At 40.5% G+C, this 19,757-nt stretch overlaps 1 protein-coding gene across 3 annotated transcripts in view; it reads left to right on the top strand.

Moving 5' to 3' along the window:
• SLC1A2 (solute carrier family 1 member 2) overlaps positions 1-19,757 on the top strand; it is an 88,878-nt gene that overhangs the window by 54,960 nt on the left and 14,161 nt on the right. For all 3 annotated transcript variants that reach the window (XR_009486919.1, XM_059849246.1, XM_059849245.1), the window contains exons 4-9: positions 222-472; positions 3,868-4,027; positions 7,001-7,127; positions 8,951-9,184; positions 11,471-11,665; positions 15,556-15,690. Coding sequence is in view for 2 of the 3 variants with exons in the window: in XM_059849246.1 (XP_059705229.1) it covers positions 222-472; positions 3,868-4,027; positions 7,001-7,127; positions 8,951-9,184; positions 11,471-11,665; positions 15,556-15,690 (1,102 nt within the window). In the remaining variant the exon portion in view is untranslated. The remainder of the gene's footprint in view (positions 1-221; positions 473-3,867; positions 4,028-7,000; positions 7,128-8,950; positions 9,185-11,470; positions 11,666-15,555; positions 15,691-19,757) is intronic.

Here is a 19,757-nt window from a genome sequence, read left to right as displayed (position 1 = left end):
TTCAAATTATTAGCAGTAGACACTTCACATAGACACTCCCTCTAGTAAGAACTAGAGGGAGAAGCATCAGTAATCTGTCTCATGGTGAGAATATCACAGGGGTGAAAGTAGGCACCCAGAGGTAGTCATTAAATGTTGAAAATTATAAAGGGTTTTATTTTATAATTATTTATTTGGATATTGAGTATCAGTATGTTTGCTTGCATCTTAAACACCTGCAGGACTGTCTGGATTGGATGCTAAAGCAAGTGGCCGCCTGGGGACAAGAGCCATGGTCTACTACATGTCCACCACCATTATTGCTGCTGTGCTGGGTGTGATTCTGGTTTTAGCCATCCATCCAGGGAATCCAAAACTCAAGAAACAGCTTGGGCAAGGGAAGAAGAATGATGAAGTATCTAGTCTGGATGCCTTCCTGGATTTGATCCGAAACTTGTTCCCTGAAAATCTGGTTCAAGCGTGCTTTCAGCAGGTAAGTCCTTCTGCTCCTTGGTAATATTCTTTACATCTCGTCAGGCTTGTCTGTAGGGTTAATGTCATTGTTTAGGTTAATCAGAGAAATGATGATGTAAAGAGGAATACAAGTCTAAAGTCCTGAGCTGGTAAATGAAACAACATTATTTATAGCTACCTTGGTTTGTGTTGTAGTTTTTATTTAAATTCATTGGTGTATTTTTAATGAAGTTTATTTAAATTTTGTTATTAAGTAATCTTTAATTTTCTCTATGCTTTTCATACAGTATCTATGGTCATAAATGCTGGCTTGGTCTTTCACCCAAGTTGAATTTTAACTTGGCTGTTAATGACAGAGATTATGGTTCTGCAATGACCTGTTTGGAATATATGGATTATCATCATTCCAGATCATTGCCAAAAATATACCCCAAAACCCAACCTCTCCTAACCTCTGTTGCTGTGTTAGAGTCCAGATGAGGTGGGGATAATAGATCCAAAGGGCTGATGCACCTACAGGTGGCTCCATCTCACCAGCTTTGGAGCATGCTGGGAAGGAAGGATGCTTGCACAATGTGTTCCTTGCCCTGTAGGGAGTTAATTTTGTCTGAAAGCTTTTCACCAGTGCTTAATCAAAACGCCTTGACTTTAAGAGGTTAAATATGCTTAAGCACATTTCTTGTATGTAAGCTCCTTTTCCCTTCAACTGAATTGTTTGAAAGTAATGCAGACAGGGTTTTTTGGGGGTTGGGTTGGTTTTGGGTTTTTTAATGTAACAGGATTTGTTGCCAAACCTGTTCTTAAGTGTTCCTGTGTGAAATGGCGTGATAGCTGGTGCTGTGGTTATGGCCAGAGAAAAAAGTAACAAGAAGGGGGGGAAGGGAGAAGAGGCCATGGGAGAGTGGAAGAATGGAGGGTGACCTAAACTGCCAAAAGGGTTTGGATTGCTTCACTTCTTACATGGACTTCCCCATAAAAACATATAATCCTTGGGGATTTACAGAGAGAACATTCTCAATATTTCCAAATCATCATGGGAATGTCAGTCATGTGGTCAAACTGTTGGAGGCTAAACATCACATGTGAAACGTATTTTTGCAAAATTGAGTGAGGTGATTATGGTTTTTTCTTGCTCTCCCTCATTTGCACTGTGGAAGAGAGGAAAATTCAGTTTCTTGTCAGTTGAAAGTGGTCAAATATTTTGACAAAGGGGCAAAAAAAGCAGAAAAAAGAATTAAGCTACCCGTGTCAGATAGGTTTTTAAAAAATATTAGTATTGATTTTTCAGTGTGTGTAGTACCAATGTACAGGTTATTTCACTAGTTATGAATCATTAATGTCACTAATTATTTTTAAAATTAGTTTAAAAAAAAAAAAAAAGAAGAGCTTTTTGGCTTTTCAGTGTTTGATTTTAGCAGATTCCAGACTAATTTCTACTGAAAACGTCTGCCACAAAGCTGCATTTCATTTGGGAAGTGTGACTAGATGGAACTTTTGCTTCTGATCGCCCTTAACTCCTCTGTAAGGAGTTAGACTTTACTTTTCTCTCTCTTTAAGGGGAAAATAACCTGATTTAATGGTGTCAGCATATATTTTCTTTCCTACATCCATACAGTCTCTCTCCATAGACACTCAGAGTTTCCAGGCAGCCTTAGGTGGAAGAAATATTTTGCAGTAATCCTGCAAAGAGTGGTTCTGAAGGGTGCTCAGCAATGGTGCTGAACAGTGTGTGGGGAGGTTTTTGTGCCCTCCAATGCAACCAGACAAAAGCCAGTGAAGAGGTTCATGTGCAGCTTCAGAACTGTTCATTTGCAAACTGGACTGTGGCTATCATGAAATTTCAATGTCTCCTGAATTTTCACATGGTCCACAAGAAAGTTTGAATTTATGATGAAAATTGCTATTCCAGCAGAAAAACCAACTGTGAATATAACTATGATATTTAAATGGTTTTTTAGTCTCAGATGTGGTCAGAATCTAAGCTTTATGTCAGACTCAGCATTTTTAGAGATTGTGCCCATGAGCAAAGGACTGCTGAGGACCTTTAACTTATGTGACTGTAGTGAAATTTGTGAGTGTGAAGAGTCTAATATTTTAAGTTTAATTTCCATTGCTCAGTTCTTGCATTCTGAATATCTCACATAAAAAAGTACTCTGTTGACAAAATCCCTCAGATAAAATTTAACTCTGAAAAAAAAAAATAGGGGTGCAAAAATGTTAGGTGGTTTCAGGATAGTGGAAGAGTTTCTCATGCAAAGCTGTGTAGGTTTTCTGTCTATATCCCCCTCTCCAGATTTAGGCAGCAGGTTTCAGAAGGAGGGAGGTAAGGTATTTTAAAACCATAAGGCTTTACACCATATGGATCAAATCTGGATCCTCATCCATAGTACTACAATGTCCATGTCAACAAGAAAGAGGTGGAAATGTTCTTTGAAAAGCTAATGCACAATTTCTGTTACCCTGGTAAGTGTTTCTAGGAGCAAAGGGAGTAGGGAGCAGGTGGGAAAACATGGCAAGCCAGTCATAGCTTCCAAACCATTTTGCCTGTCCCAGGACCATGAAGAGGCGGAAAGAGGGCCAAGATGTGAAGTGGGAGGGAAACATCCCTTCTAAACCCAGCAAATCAGAGATCTCTTTTTCCACTCCCTCCTCCCTTTTTCCCTAGCTGTAACCTCAAGCTCACTTCTCCTCCTACCACTCCTTCCCAGCTTTTCCTTTACCCTGACTTTCATGTGCCAGGAGGGGGTCCAAATGCATTCAGAAGCTGATGCCTTTTTTTTTTTTTAGGTGGTTAGATTTGTATCTGGCAGCATTGGTAATTTTTCTGTTATCTATCCCCCACAGTCTTTTAATTAGAGAGCTCAGTATATTCCATTTTGAGCTCTTGCAGTCAAGAGCTCAAAAGTTGTATGAGAAGTGTTGGAAATGTCCTGAATATTGATTCAAGTTAACCATTAAACTGGGATGACTTGAGATGGCCAGACCATCCTGAATAACAAGCCTCACTGCAGAGCTGCTGCCATGACTGATTTTAGAGGCACCTGGCTTTTGGTGCTAAACGGTATCAGCCTTTGACACACAGTCTGGGAAGCACCCTTTGTGAACTGCCTGGCCAAAGGGACTAACTATCTGTAAAATGTTTCATTGTAGTGATAAAAAACATGCATTTGCCATACTTTTCCCACTAGAGTAATGAAGAAGACCCCCAGTACTTTGTAGCACTTGAAACTGTTGAAAAATAAACTTAGTTTTAGAAAAAGGGTTAAGAGGCTGTGGAATGCATATCTAATCCTTTAAAAATATAGTTCTCTGTAATTTCAAGTGAAGACTTTTTTATTATTAATTCCTTGTGTACCATATGGATGCATTCAGTCTATTTCCATTCTCATGCTCCCTTTTTTTTATTGCCTTCAGATCCAAACCGTCACCAAGAAAGTGCTGGTGCCACTGCCTGTTGAAGAGCCACCTAATGTCACTGATTCTGCTATTGCTATGGTGAATGAGACTGCAGCACCTGAAGCCCAGATGGTCATTAAGAAGGGACTTGAATTTAAGGATGGCATGAATGTCCTGGGTAAGAAAATGTTCTACCTGTCAAAAATGTACGTGATATGTATGTCACAGCTTTTGCTGTGGCTAGGTAGTCAGTGTTGTCTGATCTGGTCTTCAGTGCAGGTTTAGTCTCTCTAGATAACATCAAATGTTATCACCTTGTGGCTGTCCATTGGTCTCTGAGATATCACAGAAATCAGCAAGTGAATTGTTCTGGATTGGCAGCTTTGTGGGTATGAGTTGGAGGAGTACAGTGGCAAAGCATGTAGGAGCTACCCAAAATATCTTTTCATCCTAGAAGAAGCTGACCTAGGCTAATACTAATGCATATTGGCAAAACAGTATGGGGGAGAGCTCCAAGAGCTGGTGCTTCACACACTCCCTGATGGAGCCAGGTTGTTTCCAGTAGGTGTCTTGGGTGTGCTGAACTAATTTGGCTTGAGGCAGAGCCTGAAGTGAGAGGTGGAGTGTGAACCACACCACCCAAGAAAAATCCCAGAAAGGCTTGACACATTTCTGAGTCACAACTCCTCCTGCTTTCATCTTGGCTGCTGACCTTTACCGGCTGCAATTGCCATCATGCCATCTTGTTTGGACAAGCCAGCAAGTGGAGGTGGTAGGAAAACTTTGCCTATCTCCCACCTTTCCTGAAGCAACTTTTCAGTCTGGGATGGGGTACACAAGAAACAAACAGCTTCCACGCCACTTCTATTTTCTCTTCTATGTCTAGAGTCCCTGTTTTTCATCTGAGAGAGGAGTGCTGCTCCTTCAACTCCTTCCTTTCTGTATGTGGGTGAAGTCAGTCACAGATTAGCTCTCAATTTGTAGCCTCACACCTACATTTGAAGATGGTCTGTGACAGCACGTCCACAAGGCTGAGGCTGACACCTCTCTGTCTATAGGTGTCTATAGGTGTCCTCAAAGTGGGACACTATGTTGGGGTACCTAATCCCCCACTTTCTGTCACCACTAGGCCATAATCTTTGAAGGGCAAATGGCCTCTTACAGCTGCTGAACAGCTCTTGCTGACACAGTGCTGTCTGCAGACCTTCCTGAGGTGTTGGTGAGTTGGCTGGCTGCTTTGCTTAGATACAGGGGAGATGATAGCATCTATAAGCTGGTCTTGTTTTTCTGTGAAGCAGCCTGCTCTACAAGAGCCCTGTATCCTGCCTACTTTCATGACTCTCGCTCAATTCAGAATCTGTGGGCAGAGGAGCCACTTTCAGAGCTGCAAGTTGGCATTTTGCACCAGGCATGAGGCAGCAGCTCCTTGCCAATGCTGTCTACCCTCACCTGTTTTTTTTCTCTCACGGAATTCTGCTTGTGCATTAAAATGAAGCAGTTGTTCTGAGTGAGAGATGCATTACATTTAATGCTGGGCTTGTTTTGTGTAGGCTCTGTCATGGATAACAAAAGATCTAGAAGGCTGAATACAATTCCTATAGAAAAGAAATAGTTTAGCTGGGGAATTTGCTGTGGTGTTTTTACCAATGACTCTCAAATGTTCTTGAGTTTTTTGGGTTGGTTTGTTGTGGGTTTGATTTTGAATGAAGAAATGAAAATGTTGTGGGAATTGCCATCCAGTTTGGATACTCTGTACAAGCCAGGCAAATTCCTGCAAATAGGAACCAATCTGACTCTCATGACTAACATAACAGCTCATTTGGAATTAATGAACAAAACTACCTATTAACATTTTCTAATGCAGATTCTGAATTCCAGGAAGTAACTTGGTCTTTGAAAAGCTTTTCATCATTTCTCTACGCTCTGCAGCACACAAACATATGCTCCACTTCCCTATTCAACTGACTCAACAAAGATAGCTTGGTTCTAAAGAATGACTTTGTATACAGGAAACTGGATTAAAAAAAAAGAAGAAAAAAAATCTGGTTGCTAAACCCAGTGTGAGGATATGGGACAGCCTGTCTTTTCCCAGGGTATTGGCAGCTCATATTCCCTTATCTTGAATGTTTTTGTGTCCCAGTAGGTTTTTTCCATAGGAATTTCCCAGATTAGTTTGCACATTTATTAAATACTGGACTCCTATCATGACTGAAAATTCAGTCTCAAAGAATGGCTGAAGATTCAAACCATCTGTCAGTATTCATTAATAATCTAACTGGACACTGAAAATTTCTGGATGAAAAAGGTTAGCATTAAAGAAGCAGCTTCAAAGTAATCCATGACAGATGCATCTGTTGTTTTTTCACACTGATAGTCCAACACTCCAGATAAATACATTTAGGAGCCAAATGTTACCCATTTTGAAGCTACAATTGTGTCTCAACTGATAGCCTTTTCAGTGAGGTTAAGCTGCTTATTGGGAGTTCTGTGGTTAAGTGCAATACCCACCTTCTCCTCCCACCTCTGCCTTCTTCATTTAACAGGAATACTCCTGCACTACAAAAGTTCTAGGGCTACTTTGCCTTTCCCCACACTCCAGGACTGATTGGTCTGTCAAGGCACTTTTGTAAAGCTTGAGAAAATTCCTCTTTGGTTTCTAGCAACTGTTTTAACAACAGAGTTACAGTGCAGCACTGTGTTACCTTTCCCATTTGCCAGGGCTCATGAGGTATCTAACAGCTGAATGGCACTGAGAAGATTACTGTGTATGTATTTTTTCATGATCAGATCAATACAGGAAAAAAAACCCAACAAAACTGTAATTGGGCTGTGAAATTGGAATTTAGCAAAACATTGAAGAGTCAAAGCTTTTCTGGATTTGATTATGGTAGTTGAGCATGAGTGCATATTAAAAAGTCCCAAGACATGTGTAATACCCTATAGTTCTGATATCCTGAGCAAGGTGCTCTAGGATGGCCCTGCTTGAGCAGGGAGGTTGGACCGGATGACCCACTGTGGTCCCTTCCAAGTTTGCCTAAACTGTGATTCTGTGCTTCTGTGAAATCTGAATTTGCAGGTAGCATCAAGACATTAACAAAGTGCAAAAACTTCCTAAGAGCCTTCTTTTTTGTCTTGCAATTTTTCCTAACAGGTTTGATTGGATTCTTTATTGCTTTTGGCATTGCTATGGGAAAAATGGGAGAACAGGCCAAGATGATGGTGGATTTCTTCAACATCCTGAATGAGATTGTAATGAAGTTAGTAACCATGATCATGTGGTAAGTTTGTAGTTCTAACTCACAGAACAAAAAAAATAATTTTAAAAAAGCCCTTATAAAACCTTGATATTGTGACGCCAGTTTGTTAGAAAACAGTGTAATTAAGTAGTTGACTTTCTAAAGCTTTGAAAGGTATATTAGAACCACAGCAGCATTATTTCTATTTGGTGAGAATTAATTAGGACCCAGTTTGTAACATTTCTGAAGAGATTCTGTTCTTTGTGTGCTGAAATACAACACATGCATGTACCAGCAAAGGCCTTCAAATGCCACATTGACCATGGAAATTCATTATAGAGAACACCTAAGCAAGCAAGAGTGGCCCACACAAGAGTATCCCAATCTTCCTGGGAGGTTAGCATTATCCCAGGGTATTACCTAGGAGGTATGATGACAAAAAAGCCTGTAGACACGCTTTATTCATGGTCTTCTTCAGTAAAAATACTTTAGCATCAAATAAAATTCCAGTAGTTTTCAGTGATGTGCAATCCTTTCACGCATAGTTTCTGCAGAATGTCTTACAACCTTGCTGCAGTGGGGTCACTGGCAGATATGTGCCCTCTTTTTGAAGTACACCCATTTCTAATAATGGGCTCTGGCTTGCCTTTAAGTCATAACCCCCATAGCCCTCCAGGAGCTAGAATTTACTCCTATGTAGCACAATTTGATACACCCAAGACATAAGACCCTGCCTACAACATAAACATTCTCTAGTAGTCAGTGTTGCAACAGCAGGAAATCTTTCAAGTTTCAAGAAATTCACTGTAAATATTTATTTTTATTGATGTGATTTTTATTTCTCTTCTCATGAAAATAGGAAATTGATGTTGGGAATTCCTTTTGTTCATCTCTGCTTAGAATTTTTAAAGATTTGTTGAGGCCTGAAGCAAGGGGGTTTTTAGTGTGTGTTTATAAAGAAAAAAGCACTTCCTTATGCAGAGTTACATTCTGTTTGGTTTATGATTGCTCAGCACAGACATCTGCAACTCTCATGGCACCTAGAGACTCTCAGGAGCATGGCATTGCTAACAAGCATAAAACAAAACAGACATCTGGCTCTGACAAGATGTAACTCTCTGGAAGAACTGCATTTTGTCAAGTTCATTGAAACGTGGCATTTTATGATAACTGGTATAACAGCTGGCCTTGCATTTGAAGTGATTGAAGGCTTCCAGACCTTGGGCACATCACTTGAGAATCCATGAGATACTCTAACAAAAACCAGGAAGCACTTTTATTCTGAAAATAAATTTCCTTTGTATTGTTCTAATGATTGAGGAGACAAAATCCATACCCTAAGTAACAAAAGTACATAATTAATGAATAATCCATAAGTAAAAAGCATTTGTCTGAATTATTGAAAGAACATAGTGGAAACATTTTCAGCCTTCAAGATATAAACAGTTTATTTCAACAAGTAGTTAAACTGAAGTAAATAATGCAACCTCCTGGAACCAGATAAACAATGGGTTGTAAAAGTTATGTTTTAAGAACAAATCTGCACCATTCTTTATAATGATACAAGCCTGTGTAATATTATCACATTCTTGTCCAATGTTATCTTAGGATTGAGAGCTATTCAGGAAAGGCATGTTCCATTTGATAGGATGGAAAATGAAGTAGATGGGGAATTTGCTGGAGATGGCCATTATTTTTTAAAAATATGTGAAAACTATCCCTTGAATTTCCATCAGTTCTTGACGTGCACCTCAGTATTGAGCCTGAGAGCTCCCTGCTCTTCTCCAGTCTGTGTTTTGTTCAGCACAGCTCCTATGACTGCACTGCCAAGACAAGTTCTGTCTATGCTTGTTTTCTTTCTCCAGGTATTCCCCGTTGGGTATTGCTTGCCTCATCTGTGGAAAAATCATTGCAATCAAGGACCTAGAAGTAGTTGCTAGACAACTTGGCATGTACATGGTCACTGTGATTGTGGGTCTTGTCATCCATGGAGGGATCTTCCTGCCTCTGCTCTACTTTGTGATAACAAGGAAAAGCCCATTTTCATTCCTTGCTGGGATCTTCCAGGCGTGGATCACAGCACTAGGCACAGCTTCCAGGTACACCTGAGAAATACCACTGTGCTTTATTTTTCAGCAGATTACCTGCTGTTTAGACATGGTACATCTGCTGTTCTAACCTTCACTGCAAAATCATTCTATGCTGTTGAATGAAAACTATTTTTTAATACAGCCATGTTTAAATAAATCAAAATACCACTTGACTTCAGGATTCTCTGGAGAAGCTGTAACTCTGCAGAGACCTGCAGACATCTGGGAGACCTACTTTTTTGTTTTCTTTTCTTTCTTCTTTTTGTTTTCTTTTCTGCCATTTGCCTAATCACTTGTGCAAATTGTGTTAATTCTCTGCTTGTTTCCTCATCTAGGAAAAGTGATAATTCTATTTATTTTGAGAGCATGTTAAGACCAGTCTCATTGCATTCCTGAAAGAAAAACCAAACATTTCTAGGTTTCACAAAATAAAGGAAAAAAAACTCTGTTTGTATTTTAATCAATTTTGGCAAAATAATTGGACTTCAGTGAAAAGCTGAGCATTTTAGACTTGTCAATGCACAGAACAGACTCAGAAAAGACTATAAGTAACACAACTCTCAGTAATACATTTTTAAAAATCAAAAATTGGTGTTTTGCATTGGGGCAGTCAGTAGATGTTGAGTTGAAAATGTTTTTCAGTTAAATACCTTATTTAGAAGTGTTTGCCTTCAATCAGTGTTTTGTTTCTGAAGAAAATTTAATCTTCCATTTTAATTAAAAAGGTGAAAACAGAAAACCTTGGTTCAAAATGGACCACCAGAAAACAGCATTCTTGATTTGAAGAATGCCTTGAAAGAACTGTAATTGAGCTGTCTCTTTGGGTCAACCCAAACCACTCTGCTGAACAGCTTCTCCCTTGATGGACAAGAGTCTCTGGGGGACCTCACTGATGTACATAAATAGCTGATGGGACATGCTGAGAAGATGAAGTGATGCCCATATTCAGTGACTGGAAGAGAGGGAGTGAGCACAAAGTGAAGCACAGGAAGTTCCATCTGAACACAAGGAAACTCTTTTTGCTGGGATTCACTGCAACAGTGCATGAATGCTGGCACAGGTGACCCAGAGGAGTTGTGGAGTGTCCATCCCTGAAGATTCACTAAACCTGGCCACAGTCCTGGGAAATGTGGGAAACCTGCCCTAGCTGCCCATGCCCTGAGCAAGGTGGCTGTGACCTCCAGAAATACATTCCAGCCTCAGTAATTCTGTGCTCTGTGATAAACAGTGTTGGATTGTAGGAGATCTGGTCTGGCCAAGAGTTTTCATAAGTGACAATTTACCTGAGGCTTTTGTTCATTGCATTGTTTGAGTTTCCACTTCAGCAGTATTTTTAGATGAAGGTGTTTTATTTTGACCAAGTGAATGTAATGACCAGAAACATTCCCACAAAGGCACTGTGTGTCTGTGAAAAGAGCTGTTCTCTTCCACCCATCTTTTGCATCTTTTCCTATCCTCCTACTGTGTTTCACATCCTTTCTTCTTGTTCTCCAGTGTCTAGGAACAGCTTGGATTGTATTTTTTTGCCTGGCTTTTTCAGTCCTTAGCACCATAGCAATTTCTCTATTTAGAGTGAATTCACAATCAAAGAAATTTAAATTTGTCCCTACACTCAGAGGTCTGTGTATCACACTTACAGGTCTGTATATGAGTGTTACAGTCTGGTTCTTAAAATTATTAGAAATGCCTCTGCCTGAATGAAGGTGCAAGCCAAAGTCAATAGTATGGATTTTATTTAATAGTAAATATGAGACAGAGAGAAGAAGGGAAGGAAGAGAAAGAAATAGAAATGAAACAGAGTGACATATTAAAGAAAATATCACCACTCCATTTATCCCACCAGCATCCAGTTTAACCTATCAGGTCATCTTGGAGCGGAGGGTCCCCCAAAAACCACAGAATCCAATGGATTACTATACATTCAGGCCAGGGGGGAATGGCCAGGTACTTCCCCCAGGATTGGAGGCAGTTTGAGTCTCTTGCAGCAGACTCTGGGTCTGCATCGTGTGCAATGCTGTGGTGCAAGGCCTCAGCAATGAGTCTGAAAAATTCACCCAGGCACTCTCAAGCTCTCGTCCTACATCAAGCCACGTTCATGTCTTGGCTTCAGTCCCACTTCCAGCTAAATGTAGGCCTAGTTTAAAAATTGTCTAAAAAAGGCTTAAATCACAGCAGAACGTGGAAGTAGAAAATATAAACAATGGTATTAGAATTTCTGATTTTGCTTCCTTATGTGTATGTGTTATATTCATTTTAATTATGTCTTCTTTGTGTTTTTTTGCTTTCTCTTCCTAGTGCTGGAACACTACCTGTCACATTCCGGTGTCTTGAAGAAAATCTCGGCATTGATAAGCGTGTAACAAGGTTTGTTCTTCCTGTTGGAGCAACAATTAACATGGATGGAACTGCCCTTTATGAAGCTGTGGCTGCCATCTTCATAGCACAGATGAATGGAATTGACCTGGATGGAGGCCAGATAGTTACTGTGAGGTCAGTTCAAAAGAGTCCTTTGTTTCTAGAAACTGTAAAATGTGAGTGCTTTGGGTTGGATGTCTTGTCAGCAGCTGAGTCATCTCAGTTGGATTCAGTGTGAAATCCATGGATTTCTACTAATGATATGCAAATGAATGTTTTGTATATGGGTCCTGGTTCTCTGGTGGTGTGTTTTCTATATTTGCAGCTGTAGTGCACGCTGGTGGTGTTGTTGACAATTGTCATGGTTTAACCCCGGCTGGACACCAAACCCCACACAGCCACTCACTCACTCCCTCACCAGTGGGATCAGGGGCAGAATCACAAGGGTAAAAGAAAACTCATGGGCTGACATAGCAATAGTTCAATATTGAAAGCAGAAAAAGTGCCCACAAGCAAAGAAAACCAAGGAATTAATCCACTACCTCCCACAGGTGAGCAGATGCTCAGCCACCTCCAGGAGAGCAGGGCCCCACTACATGTGACAGTCCCTTGGGAAGACAAAGGACATCATTCCAAACTCCCCTTTTCTCCTTTTTCTCCCACTTTATGCACTGATGATTCCACACACATGTGGTGTGGAATATCCCTTTGGTCAGCTGGGGTCACCTGTGCCAGCTGTGTCTCCTCCCCTGCACCCCCAGCTCCCTCACCACCGTGGCTGCACAATAAGCAGAAAAGGCCCTGGCTCTGTGTGAGCCCTGCTCAGCAATAACAAAAACATCTCTGTGCTATCAGCCCTGTGCTCAGCACAGATCCAAACACAGCCCCATCCCAGCCACTGCGAAGGAAATTAATTCTACTCCAGCCAAAACCAGCACACAAAACAATGTCAATCCTAATATAAAGCATTCTCTGTCCAATGAAATGCTTTTTTTTAGGGGTGTGCTACAACTCATGTACAGGCCATTCACTTTCTAGAATATATCTGTTTATACACACTACAAGAAAAAAAATATACCTAAAAAATCTTTCTATGTGTTTTTATTTTCCTGTACTTTTTCTGTGACTTTGGTGAACAGGAAAAAAATAATGGACCATCCTGAGGGTGAGATTGTCTGTGGCACGGTCTGGATACTCCCAGACCTTTTATCTCTAACCCAGCAAATATTAACTGTAGTCTTTTAATATCAAATTGTCTTATCCAGAAGAAAGCTGAGCATCTGTAAGGACAAAAGAAAGTACCCATTAAAACAGGATAAGAGTGATTGAAGGCTGTTTACTGTAAGGGAGTTTTAACTTGATGAAGACAGCAGGTCTGACATTTTGAATAGTTAAAATGGAAACCACAAGCAAAGGCTGCCAAGTTTGTCTTCTTCCTGTCGTTTTCACCCACACAGTTTTCTTTTATTAAACCTTTTTAACACTAAAGAAACTCCTTCAAAGGGATGTCTAATTCTATGTTTCTTGCCCAGCTATACTAGTTCCATACTTTCCATTTGTTTACTTCCTGCCCTGACTCCTGAAATAGTAAAGCCAAGTTTGTAAAAGGTTTTCAGGGCTGCTTCTAATGAAGGCAGATGCTAGACCTGCATGATCCATATTTGTTCCTAAAGCTGGAAACAGTCATTTCAGAGACACCACATATTAAACTAAATTGAGGAACCTGCTGTTGTCCAGGAGATTTGGTAGGCTTGGACCTGAGTTACTCATCTTCTCTTTCTCTGAGGGATTGAGCAATTAGCTCTTCCTGATCTCACCATTTCCAGGCTGGTGTATCCAGCTTTGCAACTGACATTTACAAAGCAGGGAGCAACTTTGGTCGATTTGTAAAACCACTGCTTTTCCTCTTCACGCATTTTTGCTACAGCAGTATGACAAGAACTATCTCTTGAGATTACCATACAAATGATGGAAAGATTATTGGGTTTTGTCTGGAATATGCACTTTGGGATACTGACAATATTCAAATGACCCAGACATAACCTCATAAAGACTTAATTAGCCTTTGACCAGCCTTAGTTACTTCATACTGGTCATTTAATTCCTCTGATTTTCTGTGTTCTTTGGGAAAGGGTGATCTGGGTAGCTAAGACAGGTTCTGTTTAGTTCTGGACACTGCTGGCTTAATTCCCCTCCAGGTCTGTAAGTGCTGCTATGGGAAGGCAGGCAGGAGCATTTCCTCAGAGAGTTTGGAAGGAATCCCTTACCGGTTTAGGCTGGAAGTGCCTGAGGATCTGGCATCACGTGCAAAGGCTGACGGCAGAGCAGAGCATCCTGCCTGCACATCTGCTGGACCTGTCTGGGTGTTTAGTGAGCCAGGCTGCACTCTAACCCAGACACCTGACAAACACACTGCAGCCTAGGTCAGACCCAGCCAGACAGCATCTGGCAGCTCTAAATCAGGCTAACATCCTCACAGATGAGTTCTGGGGCTAATGGGCAAGTATTTCCTGTGGAGTCTGTTCTCCCCTACTTCTTTCTGTCTTGGAAGCACTTTCGTCGTTGTCGAGCTGGTCATAACAAACTGAAGAACACACTGTAATTAAGAAGGCTTCTCTATATTTATTTTACAGCATGCTCTCTTTTTATACTCTTTCACAAAGTTTATACTTACTCATTGGTCAGAGTAAATCAACATAATATCCATTGGAGCAAGGCAGCCTGCCCCTCATTTATCTCTCTCTCTCCTTCGTTTCCGTGCTGACGGCTCTGGTAAAGCTCCTTTCAGGAGCAAAGGTGACTCTTATCAGCTCCTTCTCTTTCACTAACCCTTTCTGACTCACAGACCAGCTGTGAGCCCCTCCCACACACTTTCAGATTTGTTGGGTATGAGAGTGGCAGGGTGAGCCCCGGTCCCCCCAGGAAGCCCAAAGGAAATGGCACCTGCCGTGGCGCAGTTCATGCTTTCAGGTGCTAAGGCTCCACCCACAGCCCCATTTCCTGGCATTTATTCCTGGGCAGCCCAGCTGTGGGACTTCTCTGCCCTGACTGCTGCCAGGTGAAGTCCCCCCAAAGACAGAGCGTCCCTCCATTTTCTGCCTCCCTAACACCTGGCATGTGTTAGAGCTCTCAGCATGTGTACAGCCCCTGTAGTAGCTTTTCACCTCATGTATAGCCTATGTTGAGGCATAAACAAAAATCAAATTGGTCCCTCTCACCTGCTTTCCTTTTTATTTACCCTCTTCCTCTCCTTCTCCCTCTGCTTCTCCCTTTCCCCTTCCTTATTTTTCTCCCCTTGCCTTGCTCTCTGACAAATTTATTTTCCATTCTTTGTAAGACTGCCCAATGATGTTGATATTTGTTATGGTCCATGTTGTATTTTTACAAACATTTGAAGCTCAGACATTCACTCTACTGATCTTCATCCAAACAAATAAGACAAAAAACAAACACAGGTTTGGATTTATGAAACAATCAGACCAATTTTGTTTTTTCATCTAGGCTGATTTGTATCTAGGCTCGGTAGACCGCTGGCTTGTATTTGGGAGTTTTGGATATCAGACTTTTATTCTTCTGTATTTAATAATAACTGTTTTCTCTCAGCTTTTAACTTACAATTCAATCTTCAGCTAACATAAATAAACAGAAACGAATCACCCTGAAAATTCAGCCTGTAGTCACCAAACTTTGGCATGTCAGGATGGTCAGAACTCAGGATTCAAAACCCTGGATGAGTTTGTCGAGTTTAGAAAACACCACAACACAGATTTGAATGTCATAACTAGCTTATAGACAACCCCCTTCTAACTCTTGAAACAAACCCCATAGATCTGGCCTCCCCTAATAAATATTTCTAGAGAAACACAAGAGTGAAAAATATCACCTGAGCTTGCCTTGATTTATCATATACTTGTGTTTTATGGGAAGAAGACATTAAACATATGACCTTCCTAATGGTCACACAAGTATGCAAGTAAAGTGTGTGTTCTCTTCCTGCTACTCCCATTTGATCTTTGGTTTTGCAGTTTGACCGCCACCCTTGCAAGTGTTGGAGCTGCCAGCATTCCCAGCGCAGGACTTGTCACTATGCTGCTGATCCTGACTGCCGTGGGTCTCCCTACCCAGGACATCAGCTTGCTTGTTGCTGTTGACTGGCTTTTGTAAGTTGTGCTGACGCTGCTGCTCGGTGCAGAAAAGGCAGTGAAGTAATGTTTGTCCACAGTGCTTTACAGCCATTGGTCTTAAAGAACTGTAAGTCTCTCCTCTACAGATAAACCAAAGGAGGAAGTGGGCTATTGAGTGAAGTAGGAGACACTGAAAGTAGGAGACACTCTTACAGAGCTACTGAAGTCAGTTTCTGTGAGCCAAGGATCTTCTTGGCACACTTGTGAGCTCACACTTCTGTATTATCTTCTCTCTAATGATTCCTTTCCATCACTCAAGAGCAGTTTTCTAATCTTCTTCTTCTTTCTGCTTTCATATTTCCATTTGTTATAGTTCTGGTCTAAAATGAAGAATGAATGCTGAAAATGCAAGTTCCATCAGGGTGCTGCCAGCAGGTTATAGAGTGATGTGGGCATTTTTAGTATCAAATGTATTATACTTGTAGGGGGGAAAGTTGGTTTCTTTTTTATATAAGGAAGTAAAATACCTTTAAAAAGAGCCTCTTCCAGGGCAGGACAAAGACCAAAGACAAATAGGAATGAAAACTGAAATAAAGAAGGTAATTCCCTAGTTTCATTTTACTGGCAGATCATTCAGACTAGAAAGAATGGCTTTCATTTCCAAGAACTTGTGATCAAAGTCCTCCAGTGCCATGGCAGGTCCTCCATTGAGAAACAGCCAACCCACATATTGTTTTCTGAGGCTGTTGGTCTTCAACACTTGAATCCAGAAACTGTAAAATACAGACAGAGGCTATGCCAGGCCACATCCTTTCTCTTGCTGTAATTTGACAGCTGGGATATCCTTCTGTCATCTGGGCAGAGCTGAAAGAGACTCAGTAGCCCTTAAGTTGTACTGGCCTCTAGAGACACTTTTGTATTGTCCTGCACTGTTGCAGCACAGTATATTCTGGTTTATTCTGGCCAACAGCCAGCTCTCCCATAATAGTCTTTGAAGTAGTAAAGACATTTGTTTTTGTTGTTCCAGCTGTGGTGCCCAGAAAGGGAGACATAAATGTAACTGTACTATTTATGTGTTTTCTCTTGCACTGGCAGCCTCAGCTGCCTGCTTCTGGTAACTTTCAGTTCCAGATATACAACTAAAATTATGCAAGAAATAGCAGAGTTGAGAATGTACATGTGCAGATAAAGTAGAAGTTTAATTTTCTGTCATTTTCTCTTGGCTTATTGATAAGAATTCAAGAGACTAAATCAATCCTCTGACATGTATTTTGGGTCTACTGGCATGGTCTGTCACTAAGAATTTTGAAGGATAACATGCAGCTCTGATTTCTGCTTCAGGGAAGAAAGGAAAAGGAATGTACAGCTTGAGGAGGCAAAGGGAAAACTTGACTGAGATTATTTTTATATAACTGAATCTCATGATATCATGATGGAGAATGGTAAAATGAGAAGGTACAGCAGGGCATAGGGAAGGATGTGATATTCAGTGGGTTTATTATATTTATGATGTTGAAAACAGGAAAGTGGTATAGGAATCTACAGCTGGAAGAAGGCGAGAAAAAATATATACAAATATATTTTAAATATCTGGTTTTTTTTGCTCTCCAAGTAAGGCAAATAGGTAGGTTTCTGCAGCTGGTAGGAGGATGTGCAAAAGAGGCCTGTGGTTTGCTTGGTTTTTTAGGGAAAGGTATTTTTAAAATATTTCTGTGGACTGAGAAGCTCTGCCAACACTGGCAAGCCTCAGAGCTGTAAGTTTATCAGCAGTTCTGATCCACTAGTGGGTGTTGCATTTCAGCAGCATTGTCCCCACTGGCTAATCCAACCTTGCTTAAGAATTAAAAACTTCTGTTCTGTGCAGCTGTAGCCATGATGAACATAGGAATAGGAAGGATAAAAATTCTGAAATAAATACTTCAAGATGTCTTTCCAAAATAAATGGAAGGCAAGAGAACTTTCAGCTCAAATGGTTGGGTTTGGATCCTCATGGCCTAGTGATCAGCAGTGCCAGTGCAGCGTGATTCAGAACTGAGAGGTAAAAGGAAAGAGATAAAAGAAGAGGTGAAAAGCTCTGTGCCATACCACTGTACTTATTAATCTATGTTCAACAACTAATAGCTTCATTTTCCATCTTCCAGTGGCTGTGTTGTGGTAGCCATAATGATGTAATGAACTATGAAAAATGATGCTGCTGATATTGCTATATTAAGAAAAGGCACACAGGCCAACTTCTGAGCAAGGTTTTACACACACAAACCAGACCTAAAGAATATCTGAAATGAAATGTTGTAAAAGACATTTTCTTTACCTACAAACATTAAATAACGTTACAGCAGTATTTCTAACAGAATGTAGAAGAGAAAGTTAATAAAATATGTAAGACCCGAATCCAGCCACTTTTCTGGAACACATGAGTAAATGCAACCAGCCATGTACAAATACTTAGAACATCCTTTCAATAACATTTCAATTTCAGATAAAAAAGGTTTTAAAAAAATGTTCTACTCTATGAGTTTTTCATTATTTTTGATAAAAGCAAATATCAGAACATCAGCTGATTTTACGGTACTACCACCATCTGAAATTGTGGTCTTACCAAAACCAGTTTTGCATGATTTGGTCGTTGTATAACATAAAGATCACTTTATGTCAAATCTTTAAATTTGACACTCTCTCCTTCAAACTGGAGCTGAAAAGTTTCCATATTGATTTTTTCTCAAGCCTCTCCAGTATCTGCTGGGTTGTTCAATTTTTCTGCCTCCCATGCATGCATACCCAGTGTAAACTCTTTCAACCAGGCAAGTTTCCCAGGGTTTCACAACTCTTACAGTCTCTTACTGTTTAAAACCAAGCACAGCACAGCAGTGACATTTAATAGGAAAGTAATTATATGCCAACAGATGGAATAAAATGGGCTTATTTTGCTTGAGCCACAAACTGGGTACTCTCCAGATGTGAGCTGAGAAGCTTAGCAAATATCAGTGGTACCAGATAAGTGGTATTTTACAGCAAAGAGAGAGGAATTAGGGCAAATGAGCTTGGGCAGCTGATCCGGTACTTAAACCTTCATTCAGTAACTCAGGAAAAGATTGCTTCAGTTCTGACTCTGGGTCTGAATATTCTGATTCTGATCTAAGCTTCAGCCTAATCTAGATTCAGAATATTCAGACCCAGTTGAAGTGTGGATGGAATGGACAGGGTCTAGACTGCAACTTTCCTTTCTGTTTACGTCATCCCACTTGCCTGGAATGAATTGGTTGGTTGGTTTTAACAAGAGAGTAAGCACAATTGTCTTTGTTCTTCATAGGGTGTTCTTTGCCCCAAAAGAGGTCAGTGGCACTTTGCTGTTGATTCCTGACAGCTGAGACTTTGCTGTTTCTGTTGGAAGGAACTTCCTTGTTTCCTTCGGATGGTGCAGTGTAGCACATTGTGCGTCAGTGTGCAGTTTGTATTGCTTTATCTCTCAGCTAGGAGTACGTGTGCATGAGCTGGAGCATCTCCTCAAACGACCCTTTCAGAATTTGAATTCTGCCTCAATTATGTTTATGTATTCTCTCCACCTTTTTTTGGCATGCTATACTATCCCTCTGTCATCTGGCATCTGTGAATCCTTTCAAAATTTTACACCACTCATGCAAAAAAATTAAGTAGGTGTTCTTTTTGTAGAGTTGTATTGCCAGGTTCAGTGTATTTAATGGTCTTAATTAAAAATCACACCAGAAAGTCTTATTTTCCTATGCTACCACTCTGACCAGGTTTAAAATAGTCTTCACAGGCACTGGATGAGAACTGTATAGAGCATTTAATTTGGGTGAAGCAAAACTGGAAGGACATTTTCCTCCTATAGGTTGTTGGTTTGTTTCTCGAGGCAATTCCTGTAGAGGTTTTCCCCTCTGGGTATTCTTTTGAAGCCAAAAACAAGAAAATTAGCTGCTTCAGCACAGATATTACACCACAAAGTCTGTAAATATGTAAGCATGACAATGTTGAGAGGGAGAGGAGAAACTTGAATGGGACTATAATTCCACAGCTGAGAAAGGAAGATTTACTGATGTGTAGAGCAAAGATGTTAAAATGTGCTCAAAATGTAATGTGGTCAT

The sequence above is a fragment of the Haemorhous mexicanus genome, chromosome 6 (assembly GCF_027477595.1).
Source record: "Haemorhous mexicanus isolate bHaeMex1 chromosome 6, bHaeMex1.pri, whole genome shotgun sequence".
NCBI lineage: Eukaryota > Metazoa > Chordata > Aves > Passeriformes > Fringillidae > Haemorhous > Haemorhous mexicanus.
This window is presented reverse-complemented; position numbering and strand designations above follow the sequence as displayed.